A 19,115-nucleotide genomic window follows, 5' to 3' on the forward strand; every position below is an offset into this window, starting at 1 on the left:
CGCGGCGCTGGCAGCGGCGCGTAAACACGGAAGCGGCGGCGGCGCCCCACGTGGGCGGGCCGGGGCGCCCGGGCAGAGCGCCTCTGCGCTGCCCTGGTGGAGTCCGCAGGCTCTCACCGGGGAGGCGGCGCCGCTCGCCGGGCTTCCCCCGAGCGCGGCGCCTCCTTGGGTCCTCGTTACCGGCGCTGTGCCGCTCTCGAGCGCCAGGCGAGGCAACGTCAAATGCGGAGTCCTGCACCAAGAGCCTTTATCGGCTGATACCTCTCTATATCAGTCTATAACACGGCTCTCCGCTGTTCTTTTTCTTTTTAAGTAGTCCTTGGAGTCACGTGGAAGTACAGTGTAGCGCATTAAAGGCAGCGAGTTGTACACCCAGTGTCTGCAGACTTGCGTACTTCAGTTTTAGTTTTGTATTATATTTAACGGCGACATGATATTTAGGTTCATATGAATGTGTGATTAATTTAAGTGCTCTAACACTGTCAGTGTATTAGGACATTGCTATTTAAAAAGGGGGCATATTGCCTAAAGTTTGTGATGGCTTATTTAATATGGAAAAAATCTTTTTTTTTTTTTGGGGGGGGGGGAGGAAAGCAATGTAGAAACATTATGCTCCAGAACTGAAGAAGTATAACACATCATAAGCATTCAATATTCCTCCATGAGTAATAACAAAGATAGTTTAACTTTGTCAGTAGAACTGATTCCCTACGCAACAAAATGTTCAACTGAAAGCTCTAGTTTCTATATGTCTCACTACTGCAGGAGGTTTCAGTTAGTCAGTTTTTACTTTTGATTGTCAGCGGATAGAGGACTTTTAAGTAGTTGGTTATTGTCTCAACAGTTTCTTAAGTCGCTCTAACTAGATTGCTTGTGGTCACCTGAGCCAACCCTTAGACAAATAAAAACTGACCTTTGAATTGCTTTTTCTGAGATCCTTAGCCTACCTAACTCAATGCTGTTTTCTTTTCTTTTGATATTTGCATTGCAGTGTGGGATATGGATACCTGCACATGTTTAGTATTCCCATCATCACTCTATCAGGACACCATACCTGTTCACTTATATATGTATGTAKATATGTATGTAGATGATAACTGTGCGGGTTTAAGAGAGGAATCCTTTATCTTAAGGGTTTGCACTAAAYATGCTGTGATTCTTTCTATATCTTGTGGCTTCAAAGTTGAGAAAACTTCAGATTGTTTGATAGCTGTGGGAGGAAAGCTGAAGCAAAGTTGTTTCCACTTAAGGTTATCCTAATTCTTGGTTGTAAGAGCAACTCTTACGTGACTTTAAAAAGACAGGCTTAAAAAAAATAATCTCTCCATTTCGGCCTGGTAAGGTACAACGCACTTGGAGGCAGGTACTTTAAGATGACTGCTGTTGTCTTTATTATCAGTTGCTGGTATGCAGTGGATTACCTGTCATCCTTACATTCCCTTCAGCTGAAAATCTTTGAAACTAGCAAAACCCAATGAAGGAGTTCAAAATATCCACAAAATGGAGGAATTACCTTTCAGTTGCTGCCATACGTCTGCCATAAAACAATCGGTTGACTAAACATGTCCCCCTTTCCAGTGACTTAGTGCGTATAGAAAGAATCTGGGTATTACATGTAGTGGCAGTTAAAATATGACTTAAACACTAGTACTSTCTTATGCTACTGTTTATTGAGGTCTTTAAAATACTGAGATAAAACAAGCACGTGGACACCAATAAACTTTAATGAAGTGTGTTAGAGCATGTATAGTTACTCTTGACTGAGTTCCATGCTTGGAATTGTGAATTCTTCATTGCAGAATTGCTCTAGTTGCCTGATGGTATTAAAGGATAAGCTATTGCAAATCAGGTGCTACAGTTAAGTGTTGACCTTGTAAATGCAGACAGTGATAGCTCTTCAGATGAAGGTAGGGGGCTGTACTGCAGTTTCAGAAAATAACACTGAACATTTCAGTCCTTTTTTCCTCTCTCCCATGGCTTGCTTTAGCTCATTTTGCTACTCTTCTTTCATGTTAAAACTAGGAGCATTGTTACAAAATTGATACATTGCCAGTATTCTGTTCTGTAATGCTGAAGTACAGTCCTGTCAGACTTAATTACCAAGTTTGGTATTTTGTAACAGCTGTTGAGAGCCTTGAATAATCTTCTGTACACAGTATTTGTTTAGAAAGATGGAAGTGAGGCTAGAAGACATTARGTCAACACTGGAGAGAGACATCAAGTAGCCTAGTTAACTTTCTGTTTTTTAGAAGTTAARATTATCTTATTTTCCAATGGAAATATGCTTTTTTTTTTAATAAGAGGATCCTTAATTTTCTGCAGAAAACAGATCAGAAAGTTTAAGAGTTTTTATAAACTGCTTTAAGAAATGCCAGAGAATCAGATTGCTTTGTAAAAGGAGCAAGATGAAATTCTGGAGTTAAAAGACCCCAAAGTGGTCATGTTAGCTCTGAAGTATTCTAGATCTGTAAGCWTCAGTTCTTACCATAATTGGTTACCAAAGCCTGGAAAACTTAACCATCATTTAGTAAACTACTTTGCTTGTTTTGGGCAAGTGGTAGTTCTTCCTAAAATGGATCTGTAAGGTAAGAGAGTTAAATCTGAAGTTGCTTACTCAAGCAATACAGTTGTTCCAGTTTTGKGAGTCTTCTATGTGTGCACAGTGRTATCATGGTTCATAGTATAAATGTAATAGGAAATTGCTGAATTAGATGTTTTGGGAGTAATGGATGATAAATGTTATTCCTTGGTTAAAATTTTTTTTGCCCACTGTGAAACTGCTGGAGTATCGCAACCTCGGATATGTAGAGAGGGAATTAAGATTGCTAGGATGATATGTGCTTGCACAGTGAAAGGCACTGCATAACAAATACCATTCAGTGATTTTCTGCAGTGATGTCTTTTGACTGACATTCGCTTTTTTTTTTTTTTTTTTAATTGAGGAACCCTGCTCATTTGATTTGCCTTCTTCCTCTGTCATTATCTTGAGAAGCACTACAAATTGTTGTGATCCAAGTACAGTTTAATTGATGTTACTTCTTTATCTAATTGATGATACTTCTTTATCTAGCCATCTTCAAGAACAGCCTACTGGTTTTTGCTTGTCCATCTCCTCCTCTCAGAGAACACTTCTGGCTTGTTCCCCTTTTCAKTTTCAGGATCTTTTTCTAGCTCTGTTTTTCCACCAGTATATACGCCTTGTGAATGAACACTTTGACTTGCTGTGCTCTGTTACTTAGACATTTTCTGGAGTGGTAAAATGGTATTTTATGTGAGAATTTCTTATTGAGAGATACATTTATGCTTTTCTAAATGCTTTGGGGCAATAATGTTGCCGCAGCACAACTGAAAACTATTGCAATGCTGACTGGGTAGACTAACGCTTCTAAGACCCTGAAGTAGCTATGGAGAGGACATGACTAGTTGGGAAAACTTCAAACTTGATGGTAGCACTCATTTTAGGAAGTGTTTAGTAGATGCCTTTTTGGCATCTAGGTTAGTTAACTATCGTGATGGACAGCATGTGTTTTGTTCCAGTGAAAGCAAAAGCGTTGCTTTTTCTTTTTCTGTTGTGTTTTTTAAATGACAATTTTAGTGAAGTCCAGAGTATAAAATGTTGAAAAAGCATCTATGGAATTCATATTTACACATCAGAAGGTATTTGAAGAATAGATAATTATATTTTTATTGGAGGTGGCATGATCACCTCGGTCAGAGATGAGGTGGCTCCTTTGCACGCTTGCTCCCTTGGAATGGAGTCGCAGGTTTCCTCTCTGATGCTGGGGGTTGCGTCTCCTTTCGGACTGCTCTGGCTCCTCACCGGGCAGTGGCATAATATTGGAAAGATACCAAGTTGACCTTAAACCATTATTTTGCCTTTCCATTTATATGCAGAACATATTTTCGAAGAAACTAACTTGTTATGCCCAAAGTGGTAACCAGCAGAAATAAAATTAAAAATTGTACAGCTCTTCATTAAGGAGAGTGAGGGCGAAAGGCTTTGCTGACCCACTTTAAATCTTTTTTGTACTGCGGTTTAATAATGCTCTTAATGCTGATTTTGAATTTCGGATTCCAGTGCTGGTGTAAAGTGACGTATTTGTAATGGCTAACTGAATATCGTTTCCGTATTCTGATGATCAGTGGAAAGTTTTAGGTGGTGGATGAGGGGAAACTTTGTCAGCAACTTTTGTGCAACTGAAGCTGCTCTTTAGAAAGGAAAACGTTTCGGTGGAGGGTTTGCTGCAAGGCCGCCGGCTTCAGTGGAGGTGTTTGGTGCCAGGCTCGGCCTGGCCCCGGACGGGGACAGGGCAGCGCCCTGGAGCTGCAGGGGCTCTTGGGGCTGAAGGCTCTTCTACTGGTGCTCATCTGGAAAGGGACCTGGAATAGAGACCCTCTCTTTTAGGGTGATTTCCGTGCTTAGGCAAGCTTTTGTTCTTCCCCGCTGTCGCAGGGAAGCGGTGGTGGAACATCAGCGCTATCGGGCATCTCCTGCTCCACAAGGCAAAGTCCTGACACGGTGTCTGGGGACAGGGCTGGGCAGACGCCTCAGCAGCCCGCTGGTGGGCAGCTGGGCTCTTTCAGCCAGCTTCATTCRCTCCGGATTTTGCATTTGTGTCGTCTTGGTTTTGTTCGCTTTTGGCTTCAGGATGATGTGTTTAGTTTGCTGACTGGTAGGCTTGTAGTAAGTTTTTAATTCCTCCAGCAGTATTAACTGGAATGTACTAGACAGACTTTCCCCCCTCTGTACCTGCATATCTCTTGTGTTTTCTTACGGCAGAACTAATGCTAGTAKTAGTTTTTCTGCTTTTCACTAAAGAAATGTCAAATTGTTTCTCAGATGTTTTCAGTAACGGGATAGATGCCTTGAAGTTCCCGCAGAGATTTATRCTGAATCCTCTTTAGTTCAGTGACGCTGGAGATAGGTGACCCTGCTTAAGCTAAAGATAGATTTGCTCAGATGTTGGCTGCCTTGCTGGAACAGTTCGGCTTTGAGCAGATTGCCATAAATGGAAAGAGCAACTGGAGAGAGACGAGTACCTTGGGGAGAGTGTGGATGATGGGCAACAGGTGTTCCTGCAGTCGCCAGTTTTAAAAACCTTTTCACGGGTGAGGACTGTAGAGTTGGCCTTGAGTAGGATTGTAATTTTAATTGGAAATTTAGAATTTTTTTTGTCATGCTCCTGCTGTGTGCAAGTTGCTGTGATCTGCCCTCTCTCAAAATTTAAATGTGTTCTTAAGGTTATTTTTGATTACTTTTGATTAATAATTTAATTTTCTTAAACTTTTAGAACTTTAAAAAACCCAGAAAATTTTACTTTCTTTCCTCAGCTGTTGCTTAAAAAATGTCTGCATAGTGTGGTATATGCTTTGTGTTTTGTTTTTAACAAACAAGCCTGCTAAACCCAACTTGCAGATAAATTTAATGTCAAAAAATGAAACTGGATATATATGTTTTGCAAACTAATCTTGTATTTATATTTTTCTATCCAAATAGACTGAAAATCTGAAGAGAAGTGACCTTTAGGTTTTAATGGGGTGTTACTTGGAGATGGGACTACCTCTCTCTGCCGCTGTGCTTAATTTTTAGCCATCTTCATTGTAATCTGGCTTGTTCTTGTTAAATTGAAGGCAGAAGACGCGTCCCCAAACTATGCACTTCCATGAGCTCTTGATGACCTAATAGAAGTGGGGAGTTTGTTTGCAAACCAGATATTTAGTCTGAGAAGTGATGGTGTTGGTTCTACTTGTGTCATGTCTGTCTTAAATACTCCTGTTGACAGGAAGAAGAGTGTCTTGGTGTTTAAGATTGAATAATGCTTTTGTACAGCAATATTTGTGGACTTTGTTGTATAAATAACACGGTGTCATTATGCTTTTTATTATTTCACAGTGGAAGCGTCAGTCCATGGAAGTAATGTGCACTGCACAGATAAGACAATTGAAGCTGCGGAGGCCTTGCTTCATATGGAGTCTCCTACCTGCCTGAGAGATGCCAGGAGTCCTGGTACGTTGAGCACAGTTCCTGCTCCTAGAGCAGTTTATCCCTCCACCAGTTTGTACAGYAAGCAAATGGGAAACCTGCTTTTGTATAGAGCTGTATGTGATTTAAAACATTTGCTTGCGTATTCCAAAACTACTGATTTGTTTAGGTTTTGTGTAATTTCCTTATTCTGTAACAAGTGTACTTTGGATGATTTCATTTCTGTGGGAGAGGTTATTGGATGTGGGTACATGAACAATTACACATTTGAAGTGGACTTGTTATTTTACATTGATAAAACAAGCAGTTATTTCTAACCTTTTTTCTATTTTAGAGAGACTATCTAAATTAACTATGTTGCAAAGTATTAACGGTTCAAAAAATGAAAGTTAATATTGGTGATTCCTTTAACTTGCTGTTTCATTTGAAATTACTTAATTTATATTGGTTAAAATAATGGTCAAACTGTAACTTGAAAGCTACAAAATAGGAAATGGAGGTTGAAGTGGAATCCAGTCAGTCGTTTGCTCATTTAGAATCAGAAAATGAACTCTAAATTACTTAATTTAAAGTTGAATTTAGTTCTAAAGACTATTGCTCTGGGATACCTGGTTGTCTTATGCATAACAATACTCACAAATATGTGCATGTTTTGGGGTGTGAATTGATTTTCTAGGTGACAGATTGTTAGTACTGAATCTTGCTGTACTATTTAGTATGCTTTGTTTAAAATAAGTTCATGTAAGTATGATAAAATAGGTAGAAACTTCATCATATGCTCTTCTCTCTTTTTTCTTTTCTTTTTTTTTCTTTTTCTCCCCTTCTTCCTCAACATAGTGGAAGTTTTTGTCCCTCCTTGTGTGTCAACCCCAGAATTTATCCATGCTGCCATGAGACCCGATGTGATCACAGAAACTGTGGTGGAGGTATCAACAGAGGAATCTGAACCGATGGATGCATCTCCTGTTCCAACATCCCCTGATATCCATGAACCAATGAAAAAGAAAAAAGGTATATGTGGCTCTTTGTAGCAGCAATGTCAAAATCTCTTTCTAATGTGCCCTGCTGCAGATAGTGTGGTTGATACTGGTGCAGATAGATTTGATTATCTTATTTTTCTACTCCTATAATAATGCAAAGTAATTGAACTCTGACATGTGAGTTCTTAAAGAAYGTGTGCAACAAAAAATAAGAGAAAATGATAAGTGGGAGGATGCAGTTCACCCGGCCGTGAAGAAAAAAGATTTTGTTTTACTTTTTTTTCTTGTTTTTATTAACCAGGATTTAGGGAGCGGAGGGAAGGTAAAGAAGGATTCAAAGAGGACATATATGGGTAAATAAAKGTTTGTTCCCTGAAATATGAATATATTTGGAGAGGAGGTGGTCTCAGAGATTTTTTTGAGGAAAAGGCAAGATTTGATACTGCCTTTGGATATTTGAATCTTGCTAATAGGTATTGACAGTTACTCCTGAATCATCTTATGTCTTGCGTTCAATTTCAAATATAACAAATGCTAGAAGTCTAGGCCACTATGCAAAGAAAAAGAAACTGTGGAGAACATAAGAAGTTATGTAGGGGGTAAGGACTGTAATATGTGTATTATTAGGAGGTGCTTCACGGAATGGTGTTTGTGATGGACACTGGAATTAGAGCATGAAACACCAAGCTTCTTTTTTAGGCCAAAATTCTCAGCTTATGTCATTTCCTAAGATGCTGCAGCCAGTCTTGTGGTAGCTTCTCAATACTGATTTTATTAACTAACAGTTTTCTGTGGTGAGTATATTTAGTAGAATATTCTTACTACTGCAACCTTGAGAAGAAAAGCCATTTTGTGAAAACCAGTTCTACAATAAATTCTGCATATGTCACAATAATAATATTTCAGTTACTTTATTAGTATCCAATAGCAAATGAAAAATCAAATCTAGAATACTCTGCATATTACATCTTCATTGCCAAAATGTCAGATTTACCAAACTTAAGCTGTGTTCTTTAAGCTGCCTTTGCCAGCTCACAGGATTACAGGGCAAAGGGGTTTGGTGTGTGTATATGCATGCATGTGCTGATTACGTGGGTGGGTTGGGTGGCTGTTAATAGAAAGAGGCTTGAATAACCTTGAGGCAGTCAACAGTGTTTGTGTGTGCTTTGGGATTTTCTGCTTATGGAATGTCTCTTCCTTCTCACAGTCCTTTCAGCTTTGTAGCCCTGTTTCCCMTATGCACCTGATTATTGAGCTGTTGCCTCCTGTGAAGTAGCTAAGCAAACTCTGGTGTCCACAGTGGTGTTTTTAGGACAGAAGCTTGAAAGTACTACAAAAAAATCCTGCTTTTGCCTCAGGGGATGCTGGCATGTTCTTACAGTATTGTAAAAACTCATGAAGTCTCCTAGTGCACCAGCTGACAAACACTCTTGAGGGAGAACTTCAGCATCAGCTGGGTTTTTCTTGGAGAGGGGGATTTTGTTACTAATGGAATAGTGTTTATCATAGAGTTTTTTTTTCTTTGGTTATGACTAAACAGCCAGTGATACTCCCTCAGTGTGTGACTCATGTAGTTACTCTGCTTTCAGTGAAACTTTTGGACAGTAAGTGTTCACTGTGAGCTATAACTCAGTTTTCTTACTGCAATTGATAATTAATCTGTACCTTTCTAAAAGTTAACTTACAAACCCATAGATCAGTTTATAGAATAAATAACTCTCTTACCAGGAAGCTGTTCTATCTTATTTGTCTGATTGGCATGTTTTGAAGGACAAACTGCTCAGAACAGTGTTTGAGTTCTAAGTGTGTAGCAGCCAAATGAGATCTCTGTTAAAGGCTGGCAGTGGATGAAGTTTCTCTCTGGCCTAGCAGTTTTTTTACAGGCACCAATATAATCCACATAAATCTAGGAATATTGTTTTATTAGAGCTTCCAAACATGCAAAGATGGAGTATTTATTTGTAATATAAGAAAAAAAAATCAATCTAGTGATAAAAGAATATAAATTTAATCTGTTAGGATGATATTTAAAACAGACACACATAAAGATGGCTATGCAGACTTGTATACCCAGACAACTGCATCTCTACTTCAAATTGCATTACTCAAGAACATCATGGTAGAAAAAATATTAGTGGCTGTGGCCATACAATGGATTAAACTATTTTTTTCCTCTGTTTGAATGGTCATTATTGGGCAGGTTATGTTACAGGGCTATGTTCAGGAAGTTCTGAAATTTCATATTTTGTATGTATTTTTTTTCTATTACAGAGGTTTCAAATGCCTGCTTTTTAAGTGTAAAAGGTCATTCAGCATAGTTATGGAGCCATAACTTCACTCTTCATAATTAATGACTGTTAAAATTCAGTATTTAATGAAGGGGGGTGTTCATCTGGCAGAATTAGTGCTCGTACGCCTGACAGAGGAGACTTAAATCGTTGTTGCTTTCCTCTACCTGCAAGCAGGAGCACGGACTGTTTACAGTCCGCTGCGGTGGAGTGTGATCCTCTTCGCCCGCTCGGGCCTGCTTAGCTTGAGGTCACCCGAGTGTAAAAGGATCAAGAAGCCACAGGTCGTGCCGGGAGAGGGTTCCCGTGGCGCGGGAGCTCGGGCAGCTCGAAGCCCGCCTCTGGGGAGTCTCCCTCCTAAGCCGCCTTGCACAGGAGGGCGGCAGACACGGRGGAGCTGCCCCCCAGCGGGAGGCCTGCGGCAGGGGGGTCCGGGCAAGCCTGCGCGCAGCGGGCAGCCTGGCTCGGGTGAACGGGTGCGGTGCTTGTGGTTAGTTTGAAGTGAGGCTTAGGTTTACATCGCATAAAGGAGTGCTTGATGCAGCGGTAACGCAGAACGGTTTCTGCTTTGAAACCGTATTTGTGCTTGTTACTTGCTTCGTAATGAAAGGACGGCGATCCTGTCAGTAGGGTACGTTAACAAGGGGGCACGTGATTAGTTTTTTATTTTTTTTAGGACTTTATTTTATATACCTGCAGAAAAGTACGGTTTTGGTTGTAAATTTTCTTAAGAAGGCTGATGCTTAGATTCAYACACACATTCTAGAATATCAAAAACAAAACAGAAGGAGTAATACATTTTGTAGTAAAACAGACACTGGAGTGAAAGCGCGCAAATAGGTAGAGGTCGTATTTCATGTGTTTGGCGATTGCCTCGCCTGACAGCAACTCATCTGAAACTGAACTAAATCTGCTTGTGAAATAAGCAAGCAAGTGATGAATTACATTGGATATATAGCAGGAGTAGTAATCTAGAAATTTAAATTTATCCACCTCCTTAGCAAGGAAATGGCAAAAAAAAAAAAAAAGCCTATATGATCTGCTTCTTTCAGGGAAGTCTTTTATTCAGTGTATGTTTAATACTTTTTCCATTTTCTTTCTATGTGCAGCTGTCCGTAAACCAAAGACGCAGCCATCAGCTATTTCCGATGGGTCTCCAGATCTAGGTATAAAGAAGAAACCTAGAGAAGGCAAAGGTATATTTTTCTCTTTATTAAGTCTTTAATATTAATGCAGTGTATTTATTTTGTATATATTACTGCAAAAATACAGATTTTGGAAAGTTTGGTGATTGAGTTCCCGCTGACTTTGTCACAGTTTTAATTTTATCCCAAGTCTTGAAACTTGGTTGTACAGGCCATAGCACAAGGTTGTGTGCTACCACTTCATTAATGCCCAATAACRCACTCAGCAGTTAGAAAGCTTTCCGCATTTTCTCTTTTGTTTGATTTGTGTTTATTGGCTCATGCTGTATCTTGTGGTGTATGCTGGCTTGTTGCTAGATATGTAATTTGTTAAGCTGCCACAGGCTGAAAGGCCTGTTGTCAGGCTGAAGCAGTCTATAAGCATTTTTAATGGTGGTAGCTGAAATCATGTTTCCTTAATTGATTCACAAACTTCAGTGGGAATATGCTGCTTGACTAATAAATTCAGTTTGGTGTAAGAGGACAAAACAAATGATGATATGCTTCTTGGCTGGATTGAGTGAGAAGCTTTGTGCAGGAGGGCTATACTTTCCTAATGTTTCTTCTAATGAGTAGTGAGTCCTTTTTTGGTCTACAAGCCTCTGCCCTTCACACAGCAGACAGCCCAGTGCTTGTGAACCTTTGCTCACAGGTTGCCTTTGAAGTGGAGTACAGTGTATCAGCTTTCCCCTGGTCGTCAGTGAAGGTTTGGTGATGTTGCTGTATCTAGGATGGATGAAGTTTTAGTGACTTTTGGGAGCAGCATAATGTCTGAGGGAGTGTGCAGTTGTCAGTCTGAGCACTACTATTTTGGGGTTCATTTGAAAGCAAGACCTCTGCTGTTTACATAATTTGTGATCCAGATATAGCTCCTGAGTTGTCATATTTGTGTGTAGGCCAAGGAAGAAYGAGACTGATGTTGTGCAGATGTTGGCTGGTGAAAACAAACACAAAAAGTAACTATAAACTTCTCTGCAGTGGCCACTGTTGCTTCTTCAGTTTTGGGTGTAGCAGTGGACCTTGATGATGATCACAGATCTCTGCATCTAGTGTGTTTAAAAATACATCTTGTTTGATTTTCTTTTGTTTTTTTTTCAGTATTTTTAAAGGCTTCTTAGCTGTCTTTCTAACCGACCTTGTGATTACACCTTTCTGTTATCTGAAGAGTGCTTGTGAAGTGTCCTAGTTCGTAGTTTGCTGCACCATAATTTTTAAAAAGGAAGCCTGTGTTTCTCTCTCTCCCAGGTTTTGTCTTTATTAGCAATTTCTCTCTGTAGCTGTTTATGAGGTAGAGGATGTTACTGACTTTTTTTAAACTGCTGCTGGACATTTTAATGATCTGTTTAAGTCTCTTGTTCTTGCAAGGTACCTCCTTACATACTTCATACTACAACTTGCATAATGTAGATTTTTTTTCTTAATGTGCGCTTAGTGTCCTACAAAATGTTTTRTAACTGGATTTCTTTTTTGTTATTTATTTTAAAAATTGCTTGCAAATACAAGCTAGTTGACATGCAGCATCATTTTGGAAAAAGCAAACCATATCTAGAGGRATATCATTAGTGTTAAGTCATGGGGGAGAGAGATGACATCTGATTGTGCACAACTGGGAAGGGGGCTGCTCTTTGTCCTTGTGGATACTTATTCCCAGGTGCATCCCTGATACTGTCTGGTGCAAAGTGGAGCAGCTGTACTTCTGTTTTAGTTGGCCCTTTGACTTTCTTATACAGGAGGAACTGAAGATGTATTATTAAATGGGATAGAGTTACTATCATTGCTTCCAGCACTGAGGAATGGCAGTTTAGACTTGGCTTCTCTTTCTGTATTTTTTTTCCTGCATTGCTTAAATACTTTTTTTAAAGTGGAAGCAGATAGCATGAAGCTGCTGGGGATTTTCCCTTCTGTTGGAGGGAACAAAGTTGGCTTTAAGCCTCTCTGCGTAGATGCTGGTACCAGTGTGACAGATTGTTGACACACACAGTACCTTGTATCATTCACATACCTCCAGGCCATTAATCATTCTATTTTGAGACTGCTGCTAACATTCTTAAATAACTGGCAGTTGTAATGATCAGCTAACCCCTCAAAATTTATTTCTATATGCAAAATCTACTCTATATTGAAGCTAGGAGAGGTAATAATTGTGTCTAGCCTCCTCAGTGCCAGCTTACAGCATCAGTTAACTTGAGACCTTTTAGAGAGATGATGACAATTTTATATAATTAAAGACAATGTCCATCTTCCTAGCAAGCTGCAGTACATTTTTTATGTCTACTAAACTGGACTTTCTAATGCTTAAGGATGGCATAAATGTAAACCCGTTCATATAATATGCTTTATAACTATATCTTTCTCAGGTGTCTGTATGCTTGGATTCGTTGAATTAGGAGTCTGTGTTTTAGGATAAAGGATTTTAAAAATGATTCAAAATTGTGTTAAGCATTTCTAAAATCAGCTGTGTGTTAAATGCATAGTAGCTACAGCTGGCTCAGCAGCGTAACAGTGGAACCATTGGGGTCTTCTGGCATGGTGTACATGGTTTTTGAGTAGTCTGGCTATTTCACACTCCTCCTGTGGAAGAAAGCTGCTATTTGGGTCAGTGCAAACTACAAAGGAAAAGGAAGAATTGTTGAGTCAATGGCTCTGTTCCTACAGAAAGATGAAGCACTTCAGGGAATAGTTTCTCTTGAAGTTCCTGTTCTCTTCCTGATGCTGAAGTTCACTTTTATTTCTGCAGACCTACAGCATTTGGCAGTAAACCCAGAAATTCTGTTTCTGAGGAGCTAGAGGAAAAAAGCACTGGATTAATTCCAAGGAATACTCTGAAAATTAGTATTTTTTTCTGCGGTAGATGTCTTACTGATCTGAGAACTTACTGATCTTGTTGTTATGTGCAGTTATGAGGAGTTGTAACACTTAGCAGGCAACAAACAGTGAGTTGAGCCATTCTGACTTGAGAAATGAAATGAGAAAAATGATTTTAAAAAGTTGAAAGAGTATATTGTGTCAAAWTTATCCTTTCGTTCCCTAAGATACAGAGATGAGATTATCTAGGATGATTCCAAGATTCCTGGGTTCTCTTCTTGACTGTTTCCTTATATAAGTCAAATTCAAATGTTTCTGAAATCCACTGGAAGCTGGATTTTTGGTAGCTCATGGGTTAGTACCTACTCTTTATTCGACCACTTGGTAAAATACGTTTGTTCTCTGTATATGAGATGGTCTTTTGGAAGATGGAAACTCCAACTTTTCTCTTTTGAAGCTTTTCAAGGAAAGCTGACTTTTGGAGTCTGACCTTTTGGAGTCTTTAACCTGTCTTAATGTATTTTTGATAGTCTTCACCATGTGTATCATCAAAACAAATGCTATGCTGCACATGTGTATCATCAAAACAAATGCTATGCTGGGCCATCAAATCTCAGGAATTAACGATCCTTTTGCACATTTTTTTAAGTCTTAATTTAGCCCTCAGCCTCTGATGGGCTTTGGAAGCATGGTCAAGTGAAGAATTGGGAGAAATATTTTGAGGTTATTGTAACTTTTGTAGCTCAGTGTCAGTTCTTCCTTCCCAGATCTCTTTAGGAATCCTCTCCAGTGATAGAATTTGGAATGTGACGTGGGTTTTTTGTTTTTTTTTTTTTTAATCTCCCCTGCATTTGTACCCCTTCCTACATGCAAATACTATAGCTAGAGTCCAGATGAGCCCCTTGTTTTGTTTCATGCCATCCTGAGATTCATCATCATAAATCTCAGGACTCCCCTGGTGGAAATGGTATATCTCTGGAATATCTCAGAAGAACATTTAATTCTTCTCTAGGCAGTCTTCATTCTGTGCTCTACCTCCCTAATTACAGAGCAGTCCTTGGTATTTCTACTATATGAACACTTGTAGGGTGTAATTGGAATGACTTGGCACTAGGAGGGCATTGGTCACTCTGCAACATATATTTGGGAAGGGTCAGAACAGGGGATGTCACCAAAAAGTGTGAGAGTCTCTGATGCTGATGTTGCATCAGAATARGCAGGAGATTATGGTACAGTGCAAGGAGCCTTATCACAGGTTAAGATGGTTTGTTATTCAAGGTACTGTGTATTATTAAAATACTTACAGCCCCCTGTCCTTCACCATCATAAAATGCAGTGGCATTTCAGTTCACTGTTGTGAGAACATGAGGGAAAGCTGAGCTCCTCTCTTCCTGTCCCTCCTGAGGATCTGTAGGTTGTAGCAACTTGGTACCTGAGATGCTGTAGGTTGTAGTGACTTGGTACTCCTTTCTACACTTTATTTCAAGAACTGAGAGTGGGCACTGGATTGAAGAGTGCTATACAGCAGAATGCTTGGATTATCTTTTTTTGGAATGTAAATATTTATGGAAGTTTTACTAAACTTATGAGAATGAATGAATGCCTGCCAGTTACTTTATATACCATCCTCTTTGTAACATTTCCTTGTAATATAGGTCATTCAGAGTTACCTATATATGGAGAGTTTGCTGTTAATAAAAGTGGATTTCTAATATCTAAACGCTTTCTCATTGTTAGGAAATACAACGTACTTATGGGAATTTCTTCTGGACCTTCTCCAGGACAAAAATACTTGTCCTCGATACATTAAATGGACTCAGCGAGAGAAGGGCATCTTTAAACTTGTGGACTCAAAAGCAGTCTCCAAACTATGGGGCAAACACAAAAACAAACCTGATATGAACTATGAGACTATGGGAAGAGCCTTGAGGTAAATTCCTTAATACTTAAGTTATTTATTGTAATTCTAATTCTTAATTTTGCCTATAGATCTAATAAAATTTCTGGGATTTTAAAAAATGTTTTGTATACTTTCTGACTTGGCTGTTTATGAGAAAGTCTTATCGTTCCTGTTGCTTTTTAGGTTACCAGTTAATTTGCTATTTAAAATTTCAAGTGCATATTTAAAAAAGTCAGGATTTTTTTCAACTAGATCCTTGAAATATTTTGCCAATATGTTTTAACAGCTTCTTTCCATGACTTCTYGTATTGTAGGTATTACTGTGGTTACTTCAGATTTTCTTGTTAGCATAGAAAGAGTTATTCTTTAAAAACTGTCACTGTGTCAATTACTACTTATTTGTACTTTCCTTGCAGATACTACTATCAAAGAGGAATTCTTGCAAAAGTTGAGGGACAGAGGCTTGTGTATCAGTTTAAGGAGATGCCGAAAAACATAGTTGTCATAGATGATGACAAAAGTGAATCTTGCAATGAAGATTTGTCAATTCCTACGGATGAGAAGTCATTGGAGAGAGTGTCATTATCTGCAGAAAATCTTTTAAAAGCTGCAACCTCTGCACGGGGAGGAAAAAATTCTTCTCAATTAAGCTGTACAAGAACAGAAAAAGCAGTCACCAGAGTTGTGAACATTGCCTCACCAGTGCACGATACATCGTCATCTCGTCCCTCAACTACCACTACCACTGTCCCAGCAACGACAGCTCCCAGGTTGGTATTGATGTAGCTTGGGCTTGTCATTTGTTGATTTTTTTTTTGGTTAGGAAGCTGTCTTTTAGTTTCCAGTTTTATACTTTAAATGTTGGAAGTCCTTATTGATTTGCAAGCAGCAGTGTAACATGGTAGAATACTGTGAAAGTGTAGTGTCTGAGACTAGAGTCAATTGTCTGTCAATGTGCTTGCCCTCAAGCATTTTCTAAAATTATGTAGAGGGGAAAAAAAGCGATATGAATGCTGCTAAACTGGTGAGCTCCAATTGCTAGATGCACAAAACGGTAATGTTTTTTAAAGAGCCTATTAAAAATCTGTAAATTCCAGATTTGTCTGTCCTTATTTTCAGCCCTAATGATGCCCTGTGTTTTGGTTTAAATAACCTTTTTTTAAAAATATATATATATATTTGTTTATTTTGCAGGACTGTACGTGTGGCAATGCAAGTGCCTGTTGTAATGACCTCTCTGGGACAGAAAATTTCAACCGTGGCAGTACAGTCAGTAAATGCAGGGTCACCGTTAATAACCAACACAAGTCCAACAACAGCAACAACTCCAAAGGTAGTAATCCAGACAATCCCTACTGTGATGCCATCCCCTGCTGAAAACGGAGACAAAATCACAATGCAGCCTGCCAAAATCATTACTATCCCTGCCACGCAACTTACACAGTGTCAGCTGCAAACAAAAACGGGCCTGACTGGGTCAGGGAGTATTAACATCGTTGGAACACCCGTGGCTGTTAGAGCACTAACCCCTGTGTCTATAGCTCATGGGACACCAGTAATGAGACTATCGGTGCCTGCTCAGCAGGCATCTGGCCAGACTCCTCCCAGGGTTATTAGTGCAGTTATAAAAAGTCCAGAAGTTAAATCAGACACAACAGCTTTAAAACAGGAGCGTGAAGTGAAAACACTGCAGCTTGTACAAGAAGAGAAGCCAGCAGATGGAAGCAAGACTGTGACCCATGTTGTAGTAGTTAGTACGCCCTCAGCCATTGCCCTTCCTGTAACAATGAAAACAGAAGGAATCATAACGTGTGAGAAATGAAGACTGGTTGCTTCCAGCATGGACTTCTGGACTGTTCTTATTTTGAGTATACTGACATAATTTGTGGGAGGGAAGTGGATGTGATCACCAAGTCAAAAAGGAGAGTTTTGAAATGTTAATAAACATGCATATGTTGAAGACTTACTGGAAAAAAAAATATTTTCCCATGTTTCAGTGAGATTTGAACCACATCGATATGCTGACAGAAACTGCCTCTTCCAGTTGGGAAACAGCTGAACCTATGGAGAAGGAAAGTTAGAGGGATTGAAAAGGGACCAAACAGTTCACTACGTTATCAAGTTACACTAAGATCTGGAACACTAAGAGAGTTGTGCGAGATATTTTTGCCTTGGTTCAATTATCAGGGGAGAGGTCTTACTGTTATAAATGGCAAATTTTGGTGCATTTTATATGCATACCAGCAATTACTACTGTGTGCCCACAGTACTCAACTGGTGCTATGTGAAAAACTCTTGCTACTAGGTATTCTAGAATGTGAAATAAAGGAGAAAATTAAAGAGCTTCTAAAAGAAGACAGAGACCTAGAGGGATTTTTGTATCATACAGCTTAAGCAAATTTAAAATGAAAGCCTTAGACTGATTTTCAGTTACCTTTCTTGAAATAAGCTAATGGCTTGTTTGTGTAAAGCTTTTTTATTAAAACAAATTTTTTAAAAATCTTGTACTTAGCACAGTATTGTTATAGAATTACATGTAACATATTTTGTATGGTAGTYAAAGTCTGTCTAAATTTCTTAATTGTGGACAAAATAGCAGCAGGCTTTYGGCCTTTTGCTATAACATGCCTGTGTCTCTCACTTAGCCTTGACATCTGTGCATACATTTCAGTTTCAGCTCTACTCTTGTCACTTGAAAGGTCACACCCAGCATGAACTTTTGTCAGGTAGTTTTAAACCTGTAAATTTTTTTAGTTGAAGTTAAGAGGGAAGTACCAGTGTTCAGAATGAACTATAATAGTTTGTATATTCAACATTTGAAGTATATTCTATTTTGTTGTACTCTTGTTTCAAAGTGTATTCAAGTAGGTTTTACTGAAATATAGAAATGAAATTTAATTGTTTGGTCTGCTTTTTTTTTYCCCCTTCATTTCAATCTGTTAACCTGCTTTTCTGCTTCTTTGAAATCTTCCAGGTATTCAGCCTAAGATAGCTGATACACTGTGGAAATTTGGAATTTCTTACTACTCCGAATGTTTGACTCCAACTCTTCCACACAGTATACTGAAATATTTACCACTGAAGTATCTGAGCAGCTTGCAGTAGTTGGTGAGGTAACTTCTGACAAGAGTCTAGTTCTCTTAGTGTATTTTTCAGGATGGTGAATGAATGTTTACAGTGCTCTTGTCCTGAGGCTGTTCACATGAGTACTTGTGGAGAGACTTGAGTAGGTTGAGAAGTTGCTGCCCCCCAGCTGAGATGTGATAACTTTGTGTGCACGCCCAATGTTTTAATGAAAAGAAAGCCATGTTTGCTTAAATCATACTGAGAATCAATAAGAACTTGAGCTATGTGAACTAACTAGTTGTCCTCCAGTACACCTTAGCTTAAGGCTGCACCACAAAGACAATGTGGAAGTAAACAAACTTGGCTACTCTACTGTACTTTTCTCTCTGGCTATCTGATAGAGGTGGGTAGAAAGTACTGGTAGGTAAAAGATCTGAAAAAAGGAGAAATACTGAGTTACGCTGCTGGTCACTTATCTTTGACATTTCCAGCTGTTAAAATTTTGGATTCAGCACAGATGCATGATTTTAGGTAGATGTTAATTCCCRAATGGAGTAAGTGTCTAAATAGATTTTCTATTTATAGTTGCACTTAAGTTACTTCAGAGTGAAGTGAGGGTGAGAACACACAGTACACTAATTTCTCTGTAGATACAGTCCATGTGCAAGAGCTTGCCTTAAAATAGATGCAGGGTGGCTTACCCTGTTTTCATGGAGGTCTGCAGATGGTACTACAGCAGTCACTACAAAAGCAGGACATCGGTTTGCGAAGACCCAGATGCCCAGTGACACCCCCACTTCTTTGCAAGATGTTCTGGAGATTCTTTGAAGGAGGAACTCTCAGGTAACCTTGAAGTAATTCAAGTCTAAATGACTGTTAAAGTACTTCATACCTGGTGGAACAGTTTCG

At 39.1% G+C, this 19,115-nt stretch overlaps 1 protein-coding gene across 1 annotated transcript in view; it reads left to right on the top strand.

Annotated features, from left to right (window-relative positions):
* The window catches only part of ELF2 (E74 like ETS transcription factor 2), a 30,386-nt gene extending 12,348 nt beyond the window's left edge, over positions 1–18,038 (top strand). Inside the window, exons 3-8 of the mRNA XM_085313236.1 lie at positions 5,894–6,007; positions 6,821–6,994; positions 10,361–10,447; positions 14,978–15,170; positions 15,557–15,910; positions 16,335–18,038. Of these exons, the coding sequence (XP_085169362.1) occupies positions 5,894–6,007; positions 6,821–6,994; positions 10,361–10,447; positions 14,978–15,170; positions 15,557–15,910; positions 16,335–16,962 (1,550 nt within the window). The 3' untranslated portion in view covers positions 16,963–18,038. The remainder of the gene's footprint in view (positions 1–5,893; positions 6,008–6,820; positions 6,995–10,360; positions 10,448–14,977; positions 15,171–15,556; positions 15,911–16,334) is intronic.
* Positions 18,039–19,115: the final 1,077 nt, after the last annotated feature.

The sequence above is a fragment of the Rhea americana genome, unplaced genomic scaffold (genome assembly GCF_003343005.1).
Source record: "Rhea americana isolate MKP2758 unplaced genomic scaffold, rheAme1 scaffold_38, whole genome shotgun sequence".
NCBI lineage: Eukaryota > Metazoa > Chordata > Aves > Rheiformes > Rheidae > Rhea > Rhea americana.